Source organism: Semicossyphus pulcher, unplaced genomic scaffold, assembly GCF_022749685.1.
Source record: "Semicossyphus pulcher isolate SPU_LCO1_2020_fin unplaced genomic scaffold, fSemPul1.0.p SCAF_9, whole genome shotgun sequence".
NCBI classification, from domain to species: Eukaryota; Metazoa; Chordata; class Actinopteri; order Labriformes; family Labridae; genus Semicossyphus; species Semicossyphus pulcher.
Window position 1 is genome coordinate 16,792,719 of NW_027211770.1, and position 23,828 is coordinate 16,816,546.

At 43.5% G+C, this 23,828-nt stretch overlaps 1 protein-coding gene across 2 annotated transcripts in view; it reads right to left on the bottom strand.

The window, feature by feature from the left end:
* Positions 1–68: 68 nt before the first annotated feature.
* Positions 69–23,828, bottom strand: part of fhod3b (formin homology 2 domain containing 3b) — an 87,315-nt gene continuing 63,555 nt past the window's right edge. The window contains exons 6-26 of one of the 2 annotated variants that reach the window (XM_069655790.1): positions 21,677–21,771; positions 20,706–20,817; positions 19,916–20,010; positions 19,112–19,255; positions 18,752–18,999; positions 15,953–16,015; positions 15,352–15,462; positions 15,103–15,237; positions 14,661–14,711; positions 13,919–14,106; positions 11,520–12,077; positions 10,536–11,437; positions 9,294–9,452; positions 8,371–8,553; positions 7,018–7,137; positions 5,988–6,149; positions 5,678–5,868; positions 5,329–5,521; positions 3,020–3,206; positions 2,603–2,764; positions 69–2,467 (exon numbers count right to left, since the gene is read on the bottom strand). In XM_069655790.1, coding sequence (XP_069511891.1) covers positions 2,385–2,467; positions 2,603–2,764; positions 3,020–3,206; positions 5,329–5,521; positions 5,678–5,868; positions 5,988–6,149; positions 7,018–7,137; positions 8,371–8,553; positions 9,294–9,452; positions 10,536–11,437; positions 11,520–12,077; positions 13,919–14,106; positions 14,661–14,711; positions 15,103–15,237; positions 15,352–15,462; positions 15,953–16,015; positions 18,752–18,999; positions 19,112–19,255; positions 19,916–20,010; positions 20,706–20,817; positions 21,677–21,771 — 4,142 coding nt within the window. In that variant the 3' untranslated portion in view covers positions 69–2,384. The remainder of the gene's footprint in view (positions 2,468–2,602; positions 2,765–3,019; positions 3,207–5,328; positions 5,522–5,677; positions 5,869–5,987; positions 6,150–7,017; positions 7,138–8,370; positions 8,554–9,293; positions 9,453–10,535; positions 11,438–11,519; positions 12,078–13,918; positions 14,107–14,660; positions 14,712–15,102; positions 15,238–15,351; positions 15,463–15,952; positions 16,016–18,751; positions 19,000–19,111; positions 19,256–19,915; positions 20,011–20,705; positions 20,818–21,676; positions 21,772–23,828) is intronic. The other variant, XM_069655791.1, reaches the window with a different exon arrangement.

A 23,828-nucleotide genomic window follows, 5' to 3' on the forward strand; every position in this document is an offset into this window, starting at 1 on the left:
GTTAGATGTGACTCTTATTTTTCCCTGGAGGAAACTCAGATTTTAGGGCAAAATAACACAATTGAAAGATGATTAAAAAAAATGGATAAATGACGTTTTAATGAGCCTTTTTATTGAAGATGTTACATAGTTTTTGCTGTGGGCACAGACGCAATAGAAGCCTTGGTTGTAAGCACTTGTGTCCAAGTTCCACAGTGATGTTATGGCACAGGCAGCAATGTGTGTGGTGTGCTAATGTTAAATTAAAAGAAAAAATGTTGAGTGCAATGAAATCGAAGGCTTCTCAGGGATGCGACAGGACTAACTGCTGAAGTTAATCGCTGCACCACATTTGTTCAAAAGGTTTAAACACACAAACCCTACAGCTGTGAAGTGAACCTCCCTTTGTATCGAGCAGAAGTGACACCTTTTTAAACCATGCATGGCTTGGTTTGCTTAAATTATATTTAGAATAATACTGCTTTTAGTCTATAATACACTATTCTACACATGGAGCACAAAAACAAAAGAACACAAAGGACATTGTCATGACATGTACATAATTTTACAGCCTTCCTCTATAGAACTTTACACATCTATTCTGACTTGTTTATGACAACAATCAGTACAAACAAAACACAATGAGCTCCTCCCCCCTAAAACTACTAAGTTGCATGCTACACATTGAGTCTAAGGTGCTGAATATTTTCACTAAATTCTAACAAAACAAACTGCTGGTGTGGTTTTAAGAAGCGTTAACATGATGCCGCGCCAGACTCTTGCTCTCAATGGCTATGTTTCCATCACAGTGAAAATTTGCAACTGGAGACATTTTCCTCACCATGATTTAAATTGAAGTTATGCATGTTATGGATTATAGCCAAAGGCTATCTAAATGAATTAAAACAACATTGAGCTCATAAATAGTTCAAAAACAGACCTGCGTGATTAAACGGTTAAACTGCAGGCTCCTCCTTCTTCACTTCAACACAGGTTTATGTTTAAAGTAGATTAATAATGGAGAGTTTATGTGCGCCAATGTTATTATCATTTAACCCCTGATGTTCACATTCATGGTTATAGAGTAAATGACTGAGATCTCCAGTGATGCCAGCTGAACTACATGTTACTTTGGCCTGGTCTGTTAACTCTTCTATTTGATCTAGATCTCGACTAGAGTGGAACAATGCATTTCCAAATTCTACAGTAAGGCAACAGGATACAGCTAATGTGCATAACCAAATCCCTATGCTGTCACAAATACTATAAAGCTATTTCATAACAAGTTTTTATAACAAGGAGAAACTGAACTGTAGCCTGGACTTGTTACAATAAATCACAGCACATGAATGATTGCATTATTATCCTTTCCGCCCTCACAGACAGCACATCTGTCGTAACATTTCTCCATTAAATGTCCCTGAAAACGTCTTAATAAATAACTGTCTCTGAAAGGCACTCTGAAATGTGCAGCTCATAGTTTCTAGGAAATAAATCTACGAAGGTTGCTCACCTGTAACACGGCGCTGCCCTACTTTCCAACTGTGAGAACAGGTCACATGATGCAACGTGTGTGTTTATTTAAGCTTAAAATGTTTGCATGATGAGCGTGAAGTCAGTGGTCTCACCAGTCCAACCACAGCAACTGAATGTTTCTGTGATTCATTCCTTCTTATTCAGACAGAACTTTAAACGCACACCTGTCTGGAATCTGTCCACTTTGATTAGACGTTAAAAACTGTGCTACTGTTGATTTGCTGGTTAAACTGTCGAGTACATGTTCAGATGTCAGAGTGGTTCATCAGTGTCAAGGATTTCACATTCCATTGATACCCAACTTTTACATCCAGTGCAATTGTTCCTTATTTGAGCACCTTCTTGAAAAATGAAAAGAAACACAAAACTACCACAGTAGTATTTAACAGAAACCCTTCTGCACGAAGCATCTATTCAATAGATGAGATTTCTTTCTATTCAATTTGCTGCCGGGCTGACACTGAACCCAAGCAGCGGAGAGTTTAGTGTCTGTATCACACTTCGAGCCCTTTGGATTCAGTCAAGGCCACGGAAACGCACGTACTGCCAACCCTTTTGATGCCCTCACCCTTAAAAAAAAAACACACTTCAGCGCGGGTGTTTAAATGCAAAGCTGCGTTCGAAGGATGCTTCTGGTTAAGCCTTGTGAGTGCAGTTCATGGATGTTTATCCTAAGTGGTTTGAATGCAGCTCCCCCTTTTATCCATCTCTTCATGAAGCACTGGTGTCAAGCCGAACACATAAATATGAGGTCAACTCATCAAAGCTGGAGGGGGTTTTAGTGCCAAGCCAGAGCGGAGCGGGATTCCGGGTTGGGTGTGGGCATTCGAGGGGCAGTGAGGGGGCTTCCAGACGTCTTTATGTCCAGCTCACACCTGCATCTCCGAGCCACTGGACAAGCCGAGAGCGTTTGCCTCCTCTGTCGTCAAACCGCTCTTCAGTGTCCTCCTCACTGTGCAGACAGGAAGAACAAAAAGAGGAGGCGCAGAGAGACAGGAAGAATTGTGACTAGAGGTTTTGATGGGTGCATCATCACATTTCTCTGCTGTGATCATACGTCATGCCGTTTCTCAAACAGTTCACTCACATGATTTTCGGTTGGCTCGGGATCGTCTCCTCTCCCGAGGTTGCGTCCGCTGGCTGGGCCCCTGAGTGGCTGACCTCACAATCCTCTCCATGATCTCATCAGCGTTGTCGTCTGTGCAGTTCACGGGGTCGTCACTGGCAGAGCACCACGGGGGAACACGCCCTAAAACAATCAGGCCAGAATGGATAAGAAAACAACAGGCATATTGTAGTAGGGCAGGTTAAGCAACGCTAACATCAGCATGCTAATAACCTCACTATGACAATATTAAAACGTTGATGCAGCTAACAGATATAGTTTGGTGGTTATGATGCTAACAGTTGCTTTAGTCATGTGATCACCGAAGACAATAGGATTCATCCCCTGCACAAAACTTGAGTCTCATACTTTGTGGACCAAAGAGGATGTGGGACTGACCTCTGGTGCCGCTGGCTCTGGTGCGAGTCCGCAGGCCGGGCACAGTGGACGTCCCGCTCTCTCCCCCCAGCGGGCTGCTCTTTAGCATGGCCTTCATGTTCTCATGCTCAGCTGCATCTTCCGCGTACTGGATCCCCTGAGATGGGCTCTCCTGTGCGTCTGACGGGGCACCGCCAAATTTACCACTCTGGAGGAGGAGGGGGAGGACACAGGATTATAATATCTGAGGTTTTATTAGCAGGAGACTCAAATCCATGCTCTGGCACGTTTGGCAAAAGGAAAAAAATTTAATATCTAACTTGACATACAAGTTAATCTTTGGTAGTGACACAGCACTTTCCAGCCTAAAAAAGAACATCAAGTCTTTTCCACCACTTCCCCATGACTGTTTCTCACAACAATGCACACATGCCAGGTTAACTTTCTTCCAGGAAGTAGCTGCGAGTCCTCCTTCCAAGGTTTTCTCAACACTCCAGCAAACATCATGCGGCCACCTCTTTTTCTCTCCTTGTCATCACCTCCAAGCTTCCTCATTCATGTGAGGTCACACACACACACACACACAGAGAACAGTCAGTCTGACTCATGACGTGCCCTTTGTTAATCCTCATTAACACACCAGCTATTGTTTAAAGTTACGACATCACAGTCTGGTTTAATGTTAGTCAACACAAAGTTCACATGCACTTTGTTTGCACAGTGTTGACCCCCCTACCTCGCTGTCATCGTCATCCTCACTCTACAGAGACAGAGGGAACAATGCCGAAAGGTCTGCTGTGAGTACATTAAACTGCAGGTATAACTTTCATCTACAGAGCGAACATTTTGAAGGACACAGTTTAAAGGTTGTATCATTTCCTTAGATACTGAATATGATTTGTATGTTTGTTTTGTGTTGTAAAGCTTAAAGGAATAGAGCAACAGTTCGCTAATACGCTAATTAGCTTCAACGCAGAGTAATGTGAGAAGATCGCTCTCCTTCACATATAAATATATATATATATACATACACAGTAAATATGAAGGTGCCAACAGCAGCTGGTTAGCTTAGCTTAGCATTTAGGTAATAATCTTGAAGATTTTCATTTAAATAAATGTCTGTTAAGTCACTATCTATTGCCAAATGAGGTAACACAATGGTGACTGAGCCTATGGCCCACTGATGAAAGCCTTTACATTTGCAGTATATAGTATTATTATGGACTGGGTGTCTGTGGCGTCATTCGCGGAAAAAATCACAACCGGCGCCCAGTTAGTGACGCGTTTTTCCATCACCCGGCAGTGGTTGGTCTGGCAGAGAGGGTGCTTTTCCGGTCTCTTCAAGTGTTGCGAGTAAACAATAATCTACTATGGCTGAACAATCAAAGAAAAGATGGATGACTACAGATACAACTTCAACAATAAGTGAAAATCCAAATTGGACGCTCAGATGAAGCAGACAGTCTAAAAAGGAAAGCGACCGTCAGTGAGGAAAATCAAGAGTTACAATCGGAGCCAACCGTGGACTTCACACGTGCGACACTGTCTGGATACCTGGGAAGTGTGCTCCCGCAATTACCGTTTATTGCCATAGGTGGCGCCAAAGAGAACGAAACTGAGATCTTCAAGATTATAACTTTAAAACTGGGAGCAGATGGAAACCGCTCGCCTGGTTCAGCCCAGTAAAAACATTTCCTATTGCCACCTCTAAATCTTACAAATCAATACGTTATATTTTGTGGGTTTAATTAATAAAAAAAATTAATAATTTGTGTCTTTATGTTGCGTTATGGGGGCAATGCTAGCTATGGCACAGAGGGACATATTTGACTGAACATCTCTGTAGGAGTGCAGTTATGGTGTCGCTGTTTTTTCTCCTTCAGGGACGTCCAAAGGTTTGAGTTTTCACACAGTGATTGAATTAGGGTCCCTTTGAAGAGAGAGGGGCCCCTGCCAAGGCTGGATGTGGAGTCCGCTCCGAGCAGCCGGCTCCTCGGGGTTTTAGGGATTTTAATCATGCAGGGAGGTGTTTGCTCAGGCCTTTCTGAGCCTGCTGCAGCGACAGAATGAGATACACTAAAACAGCTCACTGTTTGTTGTTACAGTAACATGTACATGTGAGGAATATCCTGATGTCATCACAAATGTATGCTGTGTCTGTCAGAAACGTCCACGTGTGGCGCGTTCACCAGATTAAAGATATAACTATTGTCTTGGGATGGATCACACAGCGTCACAGGGTTGAGAAACTCCTTAAACTAAACAAAGGCGAGGATCAGGAAATGGAGAACGCCTACGTGTGAGTCTTCCTCGTGGTGAAGAGCACTTACATCTGTTATCATTTTTCCCCGGGTCTTGTTCCTCTCCCGGTGGTTGGCTCTCTTCTGTTTCTGTTGCAGCACGCGCTCTCTTGTTGTGCGATACTCCAGGGCAAATTCACTCAAGATCTTGCTGAAGCGATGAATGCTGACCTCACGTACCGCGTAGATCGGATGGCCCAGGAACAGCAGGAAGGCATGAAACCTGCAGACGTGTAGAGAAACATCACATCAATGTATAGGAAAAAAAATGTAAACATGCATCAAAAAGTAAGACACTAAAAATAGATTTTAAATACATAAAAACATATATAAATATTAGTGACAAATATGAAGACGTTTGATCGACAGCTGAACACACCTGTTGATTATTCTTCGATGCACGATCTTCAGAATAATGATTCTCTCTGCACACTCTTTGAGGAAGTCGGACATTTTTTGCTTCAATGCTGGTTTCATCTCATGTTTCGCAATGACTTTGAGGTGATCCCATGATGCTTTGCACCTTCGCTCCATCTGGGCCAGATTGTCCTGAAGCTGGTCAAAGTCCACCTAACAAAAGTATCACATACAGGCCGATGAGGACTGCGTTCAGGGGATGTGATACCTGCATGAACAGCTGACACAGTGTAGAAAAAGTGAAATGAGCATTTAAAGAGAACCAGGCCGACCTTTGTTAAGCGTGTGATAGCTCCTATTTCAGAGTAGAGGTCAGTGCTTTCTGGAAACTTGTCGACCACGATGGCGCAGGCGTGGTGCAGCAGGGACTGCTTGTGAACCGTGTCCTTCACCTCCGGGACTTTCTCCAAGTAGCTCAGCTCAAAGCCTTTAGCCTAAACACACACACACAGCGACACAGTCACAATGTGGGACGGAAACAACTGTCTGAAATTAAGAATCAAAAGCCCTTGATCGGGGGACAAATTGCAGTGAATTTCCTCTTTGGCAAGGTCAGAAAAAGGGGCTCAGTGAGAGCGCAGAGCAGACGTGTAGATTCATTAGGCTGGTGATTATCAGAAACCACAATCTGCTTCAGACCCGGCCGATTGTTCTGCGCACCGCAGCCGAGCTAAAAAAGCCGGAACACATCATGAAAGACATAATCCCAACAGGATCTCCCTTGTTCTTCTGCCAGCTTTAAATGGCTTACTGCAAAATCTAAACGCAGCCATTATTTACGGGAACTACTTGTTTTGATTTTGATGAATTATGTTTCCCTTTTGCATTTTTTGGCGCTGGTTTCTCAGAGGTTCATTCATACATACAGACTTACACACAGATGTACTGAAACAAAGGCGCACGCGAGGCCGCAGAGAGTCACAAAGTGAGACATAAGAGAAAACAGACGCAGTTCACACACAAGCAGCCAGACAAACTGTCAGGAAACACACAGCCTGCCTCCTTTTCTCAGCTCAGACAAACGGAGAGACGGAGCCAGGTTCAGCAGAGGCCTTGACAAGCGATTTGACTGTAGAAGGACAGTGTCTGCCTCAGACAGTCGGCCAGCACATTCTTCTACACATAGAGAGTCCACTGTTATCCCTGCCAAATAAATATGTTGGCAGGGGAGTTAGCGGGGGGAGGAGGGGGAGGAGTGTGGGAGGAAACGGAGGAAGTGAGTAAAAGACACGGAGGGAGAGAGAGTGAAAAAAAAGGGGGGATCCTCTTCTCTTAGCCTTATATGTCTTTAGGGTGACTCACATTAGTGCTGTTGAGGAAGTTGCCGATGGCCAGCAGCGTGGTCAAGATGTAGCGGAGCGTCTTGTTTTTCTCGAGCTGGTCCATCCCTTCCTTCAGGTCCTGCAGAGGCTCTGCCACCTCCTGAAGGAGCACAAACACGCAGTCAAGAAACACATTGCATATTCTTGCCTGTTCTTGCTACAATGTTGTAATATGTAGTCCAAAGTTTTAAAAACTCCTTAAGCTCTTTAAATATTTCAAAAATCACTTTCTCGCCAAATATAAAACAAGAGGATGAATACTGCTACAGGAAATATATCATATATTCAATATTTGTCTTTTGTTCTACATTTTATAGGTTTGTGTTTGAGTTAAATGAACTTTCTTTTATGGTGTACGAAATTTCTCACTACGACTAAATAAAATATTCTCATTTCAGTCTTTTATTTGCAGAAAATGACGACTGGTTAAGATAAAAAGATGCAAAAAAGATGTTTTTCAGACCTCGAATAATAAAAAGAAGTTCATGTTCATGTTTAAACAACAGAATACTAATGTTTTAAGTCAGGAGGAGTTAACAAGTCAATGCTTGGTGGAATAACCTGGTTCTTAATTACAGCTGTCATGCATCTTGCAAGACTTTCACGTTGCTGTTGGGTGACTTTATGCCACTCTTTGTGCAACAATTCAAGCAGCTCGGCTTTGTTCGATGGCTTGTGACCATCCATCTTCCCTTTGATCACATTCAGAATTTTCAATGGGGTTCACATCTGGATCGGGCTGGCCATGACATGTAGAGAGAGATGCTGATTTAAGGAACATTTGGAGTGGTCCGTTAATTTTTATCTCTAAAGCTGTATGTATGTTTTTTGTGCTCTAAATTAAAAGATATATTGTTTTCCACATAAATGAATGAAAGAGATCAGTAATAAAATTGTCTAATTATATTTTGGTTGCTTTTTGGTGAGTTGATGTGAATGTAACAGATCACATTAAACGGGCTACGATATGGTTTCATATCGAATTACAGGTCAGAAAAATCAATCAAATAAAAATTGAATGGGGTCAGAATTTAGATAATCTATATAATATTGTATTAAGATGAAACTTGACATTTACACCCTACAGTTATTGTAAAGGGCCAATAAATACACCAAAACATAAACACCCTGTGAAAGCAGAACTTGAGTTTTAGAGGTGTGGGTAAGCAGAAGCTGTTGCCTTTATGCTAAGCTAATTGGTTGCTGGCTGTAGCTTCATATTAACTGTAAAGACATTTGTAAAGAAATGCATAAAAATTGTTTTTCCCTCAGTAACCTGTAAATATATAAGAGGTGTCCTTTTTGCATGTGATTAAACAGGAGCGCGTCTGACCTTCTCGATAAGCTCATAGTCCATCTTGAACGCCCACAGCTGCAGGCGAGCAGACAGCTCAGTGATGGAGGAGAGGGTGAGGAGGAACTGCTCAGCGCTGCCCAGGGGAATATCAGGGTTGACCAGCTGAGCCTCCTGGATCCTCTGCTTCTCCTCCTCTGTGGGGATCATGGTCAGGATTTTCTAGGACGGAGGGGAGGAAACGAGAGGAGGGGATGGGAAAGGAACGTAGCCATCAGTTCATCCATCAAAAGTTTTTCAATGCCTGAGTAAAACTTTTACACAGTATGTCAGCGAGTGTATCACAGGGAGGGAATAGAAAACAAATTGATCCTGACATTTCCAGCTCTGCTGTCTGAGTATGTTTCCAATTTTTCCCACAAGCTTCTGTGACATCTGAACTTTGAATCCCCCTCTTTTGTTGTCTGGCTGGAAATACCTCCAGAGACAAAAGGTGGAGAGAAAAAGTCGTCTCTGCTCAGAGTGAACTCAAGGTGAAGCTCTGCAAACTGCAGGTTATATAACACCGTCGGGATGCACCATTAATCATTCTCTGCTGATGGGAAGTCCTTCAGAAGTCCATAGTGTGGTTTTTAAAACGAGCTGAAAATATGCATGTGGAGCTAACCTTTAATCAGCGCTGTGATTAATTACATGAGAACAGCTCAGAGCCGGCCATGCAGCACATGATACGTCAACATTGTGGGCTCTCCTATCTGGACGGCTTACATCTCTCTTGTTTGGGCGAATGCATCAGTGTATTTTTCATGTGCTGAGTAAATATCATTCAGGAAAACCAAGTTTATTTTGGACCCAATGAGCCTGAATAAGTTTCATTTGATGGACTACACAGTAATTATAATACACAGTACCAGTGTAGATACAGTATGTCACTAAAGACAGAACTGTGTGTTAATGCTTACCTCTATGCCTTCCTTGTTCAGTGCGTACTCGTCGAAGTTGAGGATGGCGGTCTTGATGGTGCGAGGAGGAGGTAAGACGGTCAGCCCGATGTTTATGGCATTGCTGCGTTTTGAATCCAGGACGATGATTTCTTGTCGTTTGCCATCAACAGCTGCTTTCTATGAGAGACGGAAACAGCATCATTAATCAATCCGGAATGATGTGTGGAGAGGAAGCGATTAAACTGATGGAGGTTTTCTTAGATGGATGAATGAAGAGACAAAGTGGCTACTGGTTTGGCAAAGGGTATAATGGGCGATAGCAGAGGAAACGCAAGGTTGCTGTTCTGTTTATGTATTTTCTGTTGAGCATGAGCAGTTAACAGATTATTTCCTGGCCTGAGGATGATGCTAGTCTAACAGTCACTACAGTAAGGCACTCGTATGATGTTCTAACATCTACAGTTGAAAATAATAGCTACTGAGAGAACTAAATGACAATGTCCTCTGGGGTTTGTGTCCTCTTGGGAGCATGCATGAAACTTAATGATGTGTCTTTCTAACACTATAACAATAAAGTCAAAATACAGTTGTGCCTAGCTGAAGCAGCATCCTCTCAGCTGTTATAACCAGAAAACAGCTTATTATAATGTAAAAATCGACACGTGTACAACGGAATAACACGAACAAGGAAGAAATGTTCATTCTTTCTTGAATTGAATCGACTTTATTTAAACAGCAGTGATACAATTTGAATATTTAATGTCATTGCCTGTTTGTAAATTGGATGCAGATTTTGAGCGATTAATGAGTTCCTCCTTGGCTGATGCTCCAGAATCCATAAATGCTTCATCAAAATCGGGCTAATTTATTGACCTGCTGACAAACAAGCAAAAGACCCTGAACACTTAATAATAAACGGACACGACTACAAGTAAAGACTGTGACACCTTCTGTTTTATGTCTTTTAGGTTGGGCCTCTTAGTGTAGTCTGGTGGTCTCTTCTCACTAATATTGTTTTATGCTTTTAAATGCTAACTTCACCTTGTGCACCCCCATGTAGAGGAGAAAACCAGGGTGACACTAACTCGGTCAACTTTATCACTACACTCACAATATAATCTTTTCTATTATGGAGCCAAACAGCAGGAAATCCAGAGCTGAAGCCGAGAACCCGAGGAAAATCAGGACCGCAATTTAAACTCTGAAAGTATTGAGTAACACTGCACGTTCCACTGTAACAACAGAACAACACTATGTTACCTTCGTGACAGGCAGCTCCTTGGACTTGGACTCGAACAGCTGCTCCAGCTTGGATGTGTCCAGTTTAACGGGCTCCAGTTTGGACCAGAGGGACTCCTTACAGAATTTATGACTCTTGCACTGCCAGTCCATCGGACGCACCTCGTTCCAGAAGAGACGGATCGTCTTCTTCTTCTTTTGGAAGAGAGGCATCTCCCCTCGACTCAGCTGAGGGGAGGGTGGAGGGATTGGGGCCATGAATGGTGGGGGTGGTGGCATCATTTTGCCAAGGAGCGGAGGAGGAGGGGGGCAACCGAACAGAGGCGGGGGTGGTGGCAGGGCAGGAGGCGGCGGTATCAGGTCACCTGACCCCATCACACTGTCCATATCTAAAATATCCATGTCATCCTCGTCCCTCAGGTCGGTGAAGTCCATCTCTTTGATCCGCAGCTCTCGGGGTGCGGCCATCAGCTGATCCCAGATGTAGTCCGACTCCTTCTTTGGAGGTAAAGAGGTTGATGAGGCGGCGGTTGATGATTTGTCGGTCTGCTGCTGCTCTTTCAAAGCCTCAGCCTCAGAGGGGGGCGCTAAACCTTTCACCAAGTCTCCAAACTTCTCGGCCACGGCTCGGACACTGCCCTGGTTGTCCAGATGTCCCACCTCCATTTTTTTCACATTCTCCTCTCTGGCCTGCCTGTGAGCCTCCAGCGTGGAGATCCTGCTGGCCAAGCTGGCAACAGAGTCACCGGCCTCTGTCTCCTTCTCACATTGACACTTGTCTTTCTCTGTTTCTTCCACATTCCCTTCATCTTTGCCGGCTGTCTTCTGAGCGTAGAGCATGTCCAGCATGAAGCGCTTGCTGTTCAGTATTTTGTTGCAGTTGTCGTTCAAATCTGCGTCTTTAATGCACTGGGTCCATTGGCCTGTTCATACAGAAACAATGTTGACACCGAGGGACTTATAGTTAAATATGGAAGTAGTGAATAGAATGAGCATCGATCTTACCTGCTTCTATGTCGTTGGTGAGTTTCTCGTCGCGCTCCTCTCTCTCCAGAGTGCTGCTCGTGGAGGAGATGCTGGACGCAGAGCAGTTGTCCTTTTCATTCACTTCCTCGTTCTGTCTCTCCTTCTCACTCAGAAACACACTCTCTTCTACATCCCTTTCCGTCGTTTGCTCCTTCTCAAACTCCTCCTGTAACTCCACATTAGCCTCCACATCCGGCTCTCCTGACTCTGCTACATCTACTACTTCCACTACTTCTACCTGCTCTTCTTCTTCTTCTTCTACTACCTCATCCTCGCACTGTTCCTGTTCCTCCAGCTTCTCCTGCTCTCCCCTCTCTCCTTCCTCCATGCCTGACTGTTCATCTGACGCCGGCTCTGCCGCTGCGCTCTGCTCAGACTCAGCAGCATCCTCTGTCTCTGCAGACAACTCTGTCTCAGTCTGCTGCTTGTCTGGCTCAGGGGGAGGTGTGGGGGACGGCTGTGATGCCGTTAACTCTGGCGCTGGACTTTTGGTCCTGGTCTGTGGGTCAAGGTTTGGCTCTGAGATATGTTCTGTTCCTGGAAGACAAATCAAAATGTCAGACATTTTTTTATGTTTTACTTTTAAGTACTTTAAGTACGGTTATGTTCCCTGTAATATCTGATAGAATTCACATTCTTGTTTTAAGTTAAAACAGCTTTAAATTGCTTCCCGACATATCCTGAGATGCACTGACAGATTGCTCAAACTGCAGACTGCCGAAGTAAATCACAAAGCAATCATCAAATTCTGTAAACATGGCTAATGACCACAACACATGGCTATAAAATGTAACGTAAATGGAGGGAGTGTTTTACAACTTGCTGGAAAAATTACCTGATCTTATTCTAAAGGCTCACCAAGCATCCTCTATAGACTCGCACACCCACATTAGACTGTATAAAAAAAGTGGGTGCAACTGTTAGATAGAGAGAGATGTGTAAAAATGCCTCTCCACACTGTCGTCCAAATATGGTTATTCTTAGCTCCAAAAAAGATGGGGCGGCCAAAATACTCACCACTTCAGAACAGTAACACACAAACCAATGGTGGCTCTGTCTACTCTTTAAAACACACACCAGCTTATTTTAGATTTAGTTTAAGTCTTTAGACGAAAATGCTTCTTAGTTTAAGTCACATTTTAGTCATTTTTACCCTTTATAGTTTTATAAAGTTTCATATAAAAACTCAAAACATTTCAATCATTACTTTTAGTCTAAACGTTTTCTCTCTTGACTAAGTATGCCCCCCCCCCTCCAGTCTCCCTCTTCTTGTTTTTACCTGTTTGCTTCAGGTCAAATTAACACTTTAAACTGACAATTTCTTAGTTCTCAGTTCTATTTGGCGGCACCTTATGGCGATAAAAGGCAATAACAGGCGCATACATCCCAGATAACCAAACGTCTACAGTTTTCTCCCTTTGTAACGGTTGTAACTCTTGATTTTCCTCGCTGACGGTCGCTTTCCTTTTCAGACTGTTTGCTTCATCTGAGCGTCATATTTGTTTCTTTTTCTTTGGATTTTCACTTATTGTTGAAGTTGTATCTGTAGTCATCGATCTTTTCTTTGTTTGTTCAGCCATAGTAGATTACTGTTTACTCGCAATGCTTGCAGAGACCAGAAAAGCAGCCGCTTAGCTCCGCCTACCCTCTCTGGTAGACCGACCACTGCTGTGTGATGGAAAATGCGTCACTAACTGGGCGCTGCTCATGATTTTCTCCGCGAATGTCCCCACGGACACCCAGTCCATAATAATACTATATACTGCAAATGCAAAGGCTTCATCAGTGGGCCATAGGCTCAGTCACCATTGTGTTACCTCATTCAGTGATACATTTACAAACAAAGAACACTGGTTTACGTTTTTCATCATCACTATAAACAGTCTGACTGAATGATGATCGGTCCGTTTTATGCAGAAGAAGCACAAAGTTCCTTTTACTGTGAGTGTGCACGGAGCCTGAAGCAGAAAGCCTGGGTTAACTGAGGAAGTTCATCACCTCCTTCGTGACACCCGTTATCTCTAAGTGGTGCTGGAGACTTTAAAATAACATGATCATCATCATGATTTTGAATGTCCGACAGCTGCCACTAACATGTAAGTCTCGTCTCGTCAGCGAAAACTAAACATACGTGTGGTCAGAGTTTTTATTATCAAAGATCTACTTTTAGCTCATCAACGTCTCGTCATGGAAAAATGGTCATTGACAAACATTTATCTTCATAATTTTCGTTAAGAAAATGAACAGCAATGCATCTCATTTCTGTGCATCAACCATTAAGTGTTAATGCCAAGCCCAGTCCATGTGTGTGTGTGAAACATTACAGTACATTCCTTCACATATAACCCAGGTTCTTACGACGAATAAACACCATTTACCTGATGACTGTGCGGTGGAGACGGTGTCTTCCGGTGAGATATTGGACGAAGGTGTGGCACAGCGGGACACTGCGCGGCTGGCAGGGGTGGGACTCAAACACAGGGTGATCTCTGTCCGTCCTCTTGTTGTCACTCTGGGACGCTCTCGCTCGAACTCCTCTGCAGCTAACCTCTCCACCGCCTTGTACCTGCAATAACAACACGTAGCTTTCAGATATCTGCACGCTGTAGTTTAGACGCGTTCTGATCTGCAACATTAATAGCTGAAATCTCAGCTTAATCATCTGATAGTCGTAGTATAATTAGATCGTAATATACAGGCAATGAATACAAACTGTATTTTATTAATATTATTTCCTCACAGTGAGCGACTAAATGACAGAGGTGAGAATTGTTCCAAATCACAGGAGTGGAAAAAGTGAGACATAGGAACGAGCTGTGAGTTCGATTTTACACACTCTCACACAGACATAGTCAGAGTTAGATAACAGGTCCGCATGCATGCCGAAACCCAATTACACACTTGTCCTGTTAACTTTGGGACGTCTTAATGGTGAGCAGGCCTAAAGGGGCTCTGACACCCATAATTCAGCCTGAAGCGGGGTGCAACCAACTTTACATCTGCTATCAATTTAAAACAGGATCTGAAAGCACTCAGAGAACCTCCTGTTGTTTGATCTGTTTTCAAAACTTGCAGCATTATTGTGTTTCCATGTGAATCCATGAAATACAGTGAACTCACCTTTCCTCTCTGGCGTGTCGCGCTTCTTCCATCTTGTCGACATAATCTCGACTGAGAGTTAAAGACAGGAGAGGAGACAGCAAACAGTTGTGAGTATGCAGCTAAATTAATGTTTTAATCTTATGATTGCTCAACGGAGAATGGTAAGTGCAAATAAAGCAGAGAAACAGAGCTGCATGAAAGCTATGACAAGACACCTGAGCTGCTATGATTCAGTGCATCTAATGATCCCCCATAAAGACAGACAGCCCCGCTTTTTAAAGACTCATGGGAGATTTGTGGATACCTCTCTTGAGCAAAGACTAAAGCCATCTGTTTCTAAAGATCGCTCATGCCAGCATGTCTTTATTAGCTGTAGAGCTTCATACAATACAACGTAAAGAGATATATTCTCTCTGACAAGTCCTGCAGTGTTTTATCGGACTCTTCGGGTGAGACTAACTTGAAGCGGTTCCTCTCCTCTCTTTCGATTCTCTGCAGACGTTCTTCTCTTTCCACGCGTCTCCTCTCTCGCTCTGCAGCCAGAGACTCCTGATGCTGTCTGTACGATGATGTCAGCAAGCCCCCTAAAGCAGATCTACACGCCACAGAGGAAGAACATTTGATGTAGGGACTGAATAAATTGGTAAAATTTAATCAACCATGTTAACAAAATGTGCTGCATTAGCTGAGGGAAAAATGAGAAGCCAACCTGTCAACAGGTTTGGCGTCCGGTGTGGAGGTTGTTGAACTGGTGAAGCGATGGATGGGAGATGAAGGAGCTTGGTGCCTGCCGGGGTACGGAGTGCCGTTTGCACTGATTCTGTTAGAAAAATAAAAGAATAAAATCAATGCTTTATTCTCTCTAAAGACATGTTTCACTATAAGAACATGATGTGATATAAACTCTAACATCAGACTACTGGACAGTTTACACTTCCAATATGACTGTGCTGAGTGAAAGAGAGGGATCTTAAGCACTTCTCATATGCATCCATCTATTCAGGACAGTGGTACCATCAGACTCTAAGGGGTACCTGCAGGTGCATTCCTAATCCTCGTCTGTACAAGGGGAGCAATCTTTTAAAAACTGATCTTTTCACGAGACTTCCTCTTCTGTGTTGAATCCAATAATAGCAAAATATGCATATTTTGACAACATAAAAAAAGATACCAACGATGTAGGAATCAATCACTGCAAGAAAGTCTTCTACTAATGTTCAACTACAAACTGTAAATGTAAATCACAAAGCCTCAGAGCCACTATACATCCCGTCTCTGAACACTTGTCACACTTGACCTGTTGGCCTTACCTTTCAGCCCAGCAAGGCTTTCTAGCTGGGTTAGTTGTAGGCAAGTTGTTTATATCGGTCAGACTGAAGATGGATGTGAGAAAAAAGAGAGGAACAGTCAGATCAGTCGAGTCAAAGATTGATTAAATGAATATTAGTCACACAGACAAGAAGGTGAGACAACAGTCACAGGTAGGAGGGAGGGCTGCAAGGCCACACGACAACGGATCCCACAGGGAGGAGACAATATCTCTTTACGTTTGACCGAGGCGATGTGCTATTTAGAAGGTAATAAAACTCTAATTCTAATAAATAAAACAGTTTTAGAGGCTTTTACTTTCTGCTGCAGTGAGAACAAGGAGTCGGGCTTAGACTGCAACAGGGACACTGCTTGCTTTTCTCCGTTTGGTTGCCTGATTCTGTCGCTACAGATCTGCGCAGAAACTTGAACCACTGAGAGACAGAGACTGGATCTTTTAAATTCTTTAAAGCTTTGAATTAATTTATCGACTTGCTGCGGAGCCACAAGCAAAGACAGATGAGAATTAAATGTTCAATTAAATAATTCTTTCCAGCAACTAAGAAAAAGGAAGTCATTATGGCTTTAGTCTCATAAGTTCGTCTTTTGAGATGACACATGCAACATTAATCCCATCTGATGGGAAATAAAGGCGTTTCTGTGATGGAGGAAAGATTTTTTAGACATGACGAAGGGAAGAGACGGACTAAGTTACAGCATGTGCGACATAAATAACATCGGGCGCAATTAGGAAAAAGACTTAAAAATACCTAAAAAATGTCAGGTCCTGCAGGTGTATTTGCTGTGTGCACAGTGAGCTACAAAGAGACACAGACACCAGTGATGGGGACAGCGTGTTTCCACATTGTGAGGCGTGATGCTAACGCATGGACAACTTCTAAAACTGCATCCCCTCCCTGTTCCTATAGCTTCCTTATCACTCTCCTGGGCCCCGAGTGATACCTGACTCTAGCTCAAGTCAGGGGTGGGAGGGGGTTTGCGGGTGTGCAGAGCCTGGCAGAGCAACAGGGGAAGACACAGTCAGGTGGCCGGGGAGGAACGCACCAAGGACTAAAGGTCCTCTTTTTAGGTGCGGCGGACACAGGAGGAGAAGTCCTGCTCTCGACGCTCAGATATTTTCTCTGCCCTTCAGGGTCACTGGCTTTAGGGAGGATGTTGGCCATACACATTATGTTCAAACACATGTTAGGAGTGTCTGCTACAGCTGGAGCCGCACTAGGAGGACAAAATACAAGAGAGGAGGAGTCCAAAGGGAAGGAAGAAAATATTCATACTTTCAAATAGAGAAGAGATGCTGTATGAGGAAAAACAGGGAAGCTGTATAAGGCTGGCCTAAAATACCTGTGAGCGCCCTGTCTACAGGACTCAGTGACTGGATGACTTTCATCATCTGCTTCTTCCTCGTCCTCCTCCTCATCCTCCTCATCCTCCTCTCCTTCCTCCTCCTCCTCTTCTTCTTCTTCTTCCTCTTCTCTGTTATGAGAGGAGGGTCGGGAGGAGGAGAGGGAGGATGTAGGCAGGCGAGAGGGAAGAGAAATTGGACAAAGACAAGATGAAAAACACACAGAGATGACAAACACTGAAAACATGCTTGTCAATAACAGCATTAGAAGAGGATTAGTAAAGAGGAGACAACCATTACAAGATGTGTGAGTAGGTTAGTCTTGACGATGTTTTAAAATGTTAGAAATGGATATGCATAGACAAAAGTTACAACACGTTAAAGAGAAAATTCTACGGAAGCCTTAAACTAACAAAAGAACCTAAATATGAATTGAATGACAGAAGTCAGCGGCTGCAGGAGGCGTCTTGTGTGTTGAACAGTCTGGAATATATCGTCGTGCTCGAGTCTGTGGCCAGTTGGATTTCATTAACAATATGAAAAAATGGTGATCTTCAAAGGCGGCTCGAATTTCCTGTGTTGGACTGGAAGAAGCGAGGCTGGTATCGTATGACAAGCTGGACCGAATTGAAGCACACCTAAAGACCTGAGAGCTACCAGGAGTATGTGCTCGTGCTACTTAAGAGAAGCTCACTATTAATGATAGGGGACTGGATTACGTCGACAGGGACGAGTGGTGATTTAAAGGACAAAATATACAATAGTTCCTAGTTTTAATATGTCCCATAATAAAGTGGAATAAAGGCTTAAGTTCCATGAAAATGAGCTGTCTGACTCTGTGCTTTTATTGAGTGCAGACCAGGCTTCTGTAATAATTAAACAAGATTGCAATTTGCCCTCGCCTGAATAACCAGTTGTGGTTTCTGTGAGTTTATGTGGTCACAAAGCTTTGTCACATATAAAACAGATGGCTCTGTGGAGTTTAACTGACTCTCACTGAAGGAAGCAAGGCTCGAGACTGAGAGCCGATAGCTCCTATCATGTGTTTACAGAAGCTTCCTATTTCCATCAGAAGCAGAAGAATGTCTTTGTCGGTGGGGAAATTAATTTTAATGTCACTTTCCAGCAGCGTTCTCCTCTTTGCCTTTCTTTAAATTACTATATAATTAGATTTTCCCTGTTGGCTCTGGCCAGAAGAGACGCATCTCTCAAAGACCGAAACATAATACAAGACTTGCAGTCAAGCTGTTTCCTCTGAATCAGAGTTATACTCCATGAACGCAGGAATAACTTGTGATTCCTTTTAGCTGCATCTCTCAGCGTTTTAAAAACACAAGATCAAAACATTGTTGAAGCTGAAATGGGAGCAGTGATTAAGTTTCTTCTCTTGAATGTCTTCCACTTTTCCATTTCTCTGCGTCCTCCCCCCTCGTCTCACCTTTCGCTTATGTCTTCAACACGCTGGCCACCGAAAGGCAGGAAGCTGCTGGCAGGAGTGTGAGGGCTGCTGGGTGATGCTGGGGCGGAGAAGTGGCCTCTGCTGTTCTGGAGCGAGTGTCTCCGGCTACGCCTTCTTTCCAGGCCGCGCCTCTCGTTGGTGCCGCCGACGCTGGCTCGACGGCGGTCCTTCCGGCCGCTGGGTGGCAACTGTGTTTCGTCGTCGCCGTCCTCATGGCGGAGAGTCATCTGGATCAACCAAATCAAGGAGGTACTGAGTAAATGAACTGTGTGATTGTTGTTAATAAATAGTGACCTAGTGAAACCACTTATGTGATGATGCAGGTGTTTGATTCCCGACCTCGTAGATGTTGAACTGCTCCACCAGGTCAAGGTCAGTGCCCTTCCTGCTCAGGTGTCTCTGGGCCATGGCCTCGATGCTCTGCTCCTCCAGACAGTCAACCATGTCGTAGTACGAGTCCTGGTCTGGGAGGCCTGCAAGAGTCTGAAACAAATTCACTGTAAAACATTAAAAGAGTTCGAAACATGCCTCTTCAATATTTTAAATTTATAACAAACTTTGAAAGAAACAAATAAATTGCTACAATAAAGAAAGACACAAATTACTGCCGAAGCTGTTTCGTTTAAACCTTACTTTAATATGCTGAATGAACATTCCTCACTTCTCTTTCATGTAGTTATAATGTCTGTTTATGGGCAGTTTTTCATCAAATCGTGCACGATGAAAAACACATTTGGTCTATTACATGCATGACAGTGGACAAACCAAAGTTATTTTTCAAAGTATTTTTTAAGACTTTTGTTGCTCCAGCTGTTAACTTCTACAGAGACTCCTTAAAGGTGGAGCAGACGCTTCGCAGTCTTTACATTTTCCTCTGAGAGACACCTTTTTCACAGATGACATCACAACATACAGATTACATTTGCGCTTGATTTAATCAGGCTCACAGATCTGATCACATTTTAAAAGGAATGCTGCATTTACACCTCACATTAAGATCTTTTATCCTTATACAGGAACTACTCAGATTCAATCTTAATACAATGTGTAAAAGGGGTTTGAAAGATAAGAGACCAAGAAAGAAGCAAATACAGTAGCAGACATCTTACAGGGTAAGTAAATGGTAAGGGCCAGTTCACTGACCTTGTTGATGAGAGTCATGGCATACACCAGCAGCTCTGTATCCACTCCGTCCTTCTCATCCAGGATCTCCATGACGTTTGACCACAGCTTTGTTTCTGCGGCAGCAAAAAGTAGTCTTAATTAATCCATGCCGTCATGTTAAATCATAAACCAAAGTGTTGCAACCGTGCAGCTCCTAAAAGAGTTCCTCTAGAGAAGTGGCAGTGGAGAAAGAGAGCAGGGTTGACTTGAACTCCAGAGAGGCAGCCGAGTGTCTCAGCCACAAGGGTCACATCCATCTCCTTCTCATCAGGAGACTGTGGGGGGGGATCAGGTTTAGTCTTCTTACATAACAGCAGAGGTGACGGGGTAAGACAGAGACAGAGGGATACCCGACCCCTGCAGGCTGATGCTCAACACACTGTTTTACAATGCTGTAGTATGTGAACCCTGCTGCAGGCAGGACTTACAGTCTTTCTGGATGGACCTGGTTACATGCACGGAAAGGGAGCTGCTCAGGAGAACTGATCTGACTACTGTGTAATGAGAGAGTCTGCGGTCAGCTGACAGACACTATGGATGACTTGATTATGGGACTTTAACGGCCCAAAATCACTCTAACAGCACCATATACACTTTAGTCTAAGAGATTCTGTAGAAAATATATGCATGTGAAGAGTTTTCTTTCAATTCTACGACATCCATGACATGTCTGAGTGAATTTGAGGTGGACAACTGACAGTGTATTACGTGCATGTGGAGTTGTTCACCTTGCAGACTAAACTGCGAGCTGGTTAGCCTTGACTCTTACCTCGTTTTGCATCCACAGCGTTCACAGCCTTTATGAGCAGGGCGGCGTTAGACTCGGTGTACTCCACAAACACCAGCAGCAGCTTCAGGGCCGTCTTCACCACCAGACGGAACTACACAAAGAGAAAAAAATACTGTTTACACACAGCCCCTAAATCCAAGGACATCATACAATCTCTTTAATTCCAAACACATGGATGCAGATGAAACACAGTATGCCCCGGCCCTTTAACTTCCAATACAGATGGTTTCATAAGGTCTTATAAAGGCTTTTCCTGTCTGAAGCATCTTGAGAGGTTTGATAAGAACCTTGTGTGACGTTGAAGAAGAATAGACATGATGGGAACACACTGTTCTGTACTCAAACAGCAGGGAAAGGGTGCAAAGAAAACAAGAATATAATGAATGAAATCAGAAATACAATTTTAATAATCTAATAATGTAAAAATGAGAGAGAAAACTAGTAGACAAGGGAGTAATAGGCCTGCCTTGTCAATGCTAATTTGCTTGAGAGTGAAATAAACTTCGTATCAGTGCTGATCAAACCATCAGAGTTAATCTAACACTTCTGAACAGCTGCCACTTCAGCTCTACGATGCTCATGCTGTGAGTATTGACAATGGAAATGTGCCACATAAAATGATTATGAAGACCGGCTTCTGATTAAAAAAAAACAAGGCTGGTGCCAAATATTATTTCAATATCAACACAGGAAGGCAGAAAATTAATTAGGAGAACAGAAAACACGGAGGAAAGAGAGGAGAGTTCCGGGAGCTCCTCATCTGCTGCATATTTGCTGCACGTGTCACATGTGGCCACTAGAGGGCCGAGGTGGCCGTGATTGCCTGCGTGTTGACACAGCAGTGAGGTTTGACATTTCAGTGTGTAATTATTTCAAGTCTGTCAGAGCACAGGCAGGGTGGTGAGTTTATTCTACAGCATATCTTCTTCTTAATATCTGCTGTTCTTTACCTTTGATCCCACCAGGGTGTAAAGCCACTGGACGGTTTCATTGTGAGATATGAGGCCGTTCATCCCGTCCACATACAGCATTATCTGACCCAGAGCTGGAGAGACAGACACAGAGGTGAGTTTAGGTTAATGAATCAGATTTGTCTTCTTTTCCACAAAAAAACAGACAATCACAATGTCCTGCTCAGCATCCAGGACAACTAGAAGGGCAGAAAATGCCTGTTTGGCGCCTTATTTGAACACATCAGTGCAACACTTTATGTGCAGAGTAGGAGAAACTTAACCTATATACTGTTTTCTTTTAAATAGACATCATTAGGAAGAAAAGATTTTGGTTAAAGTCCCATTGTACCCTGGGAAATTGAGACATACTCAGTCCAGCATATATGGCTCTTAACAGGACCTAATTATATACATATGACTGTAAACACAGATATTTGTTCCTGTGGTAGTTCATATGCAAAGACACAAACCTACATTGTTAGTAAAAAGGGTTAACGATATGCCATCGTGACCACATATACATACACACTTTTCAAAAGTAAAAACAATTAGTCAAAGGCCCTAAAAAGAAAAACTGCCCTCTCCCACTCATCTCTCAAGTCAGTGAACGCAACTGGAGGGAAAATATTTGAGCAGGGTGCCTCACTGGATGCTGACATGACTTCCATCTGTAACAGGATACATAAATAAGAACATAATAAGAGCCAAGGGATCTCAATGGGGGGCAGTAAAAGTGTAGGGCTTCTGTTAAAGACGGAGAGGGGGGCAGGGAAATGAACACTGCTGGACATGAGTGGAACACACAAAAGCTCCCTTTAAAAATGAACTCTTTTTTTTCCCTTCCCTCTTTAAAGAGCATCTCAGTGGCCGTCCACACAACGGGGGATAATGCATTCACACTGAGACCACAGCAACAGCGCGAGCTCAGCGTGAACCCTCTGAAACTTTAGGTGATACATTAGCTGACACAGGGGGAAAAGCGCTGAAGTATAAACAAGTGAACGCATCCAAAGTGGAACATTTTTTTGGAAGGCCTGTTTGACGACTTCTTGGCAGAGGCGGGAGGTTTCGGAGGGTAATACCTAAAAGGATTTTCCCTGAAAAAAGTCATGAAATTCCTCGGTCCTTTTCAAACATGACAAAAGCTGATGAGCTTGTACTGATGGAGCTCAGAGACGTGGGACTAGCTGGAGAATAATTCGGCTGTTTTGGATTGTTGGAAATCTGAGACGAAAGATTCAAACCTTCAAATTTCAATCTTTGAGCCACAAAAATAGATAAAAACACAGACTAGACCATCTAATCTCCTGTTGTTGTGTTTCAAAAGTTTCTTAAGACATGTAATGATGAGAGGCTGCAGCTTCTGTCATATATTTCTCCTCCCCTTTTCTCCAGAGGAGCATGAAAATCGCGAATATGCTGTACATAAGCCAAAATTCCCAGGTGCAGCTGCTGTGTGTGCACGCGGCGCAAGAGTGTGTGTGCATGTGGGTTGTACGCATGCGTGCATGTGTGTGTGTGTGTGTGTGCATGCTGCTGCAGTTCATCTTTTATCAATCAGGGTTAATTACTCACAACATGTCAGGCCAGAGCATTCCTGACAGTCCCGTCCCGCTGGGGGCTCAGAGCGGCGTGTCACAGCAGTCAGAGATGTGGACAATACGGCGAATAAAAGCCGACCACATCAGAGTGTGTTTATGAAAACATGATTAACCCCCTCAGTCAGCGCGGGCCAGAGTGTCACCCTCTCCTGTGACGCCCCCACTCTGTACGGGACTGCTGTTGACAGATGAGCGACAGCAGTAATGACATGACGTACAGCTGCTCTACCGAGTCCAGGAAGGATCCCTATGGGTTTACTATTACAGAGAAGGTTTAACAGCATGTAAAAAAAAACTGCTAAAATAACCAACCACGCTCATACTTCACACATTCTGACTTCTGCTGGATGAGCAATGAGCTGCACGCTTCTTTTCTAATTGGTAGCCGATGTCTGACCCGCAGACTTTTATCTCCCGGGTGCACCTGTGTACAGTATCTCCTCTCATGAGGTTTGGAGGAATGTCCACTGAAAACAGGGGCGAGAAAAGATCGCTAACCTTAATGAGGCTTTTAAAAGTGTCATTACGCTCGGTGAAGGTTCAGCTGC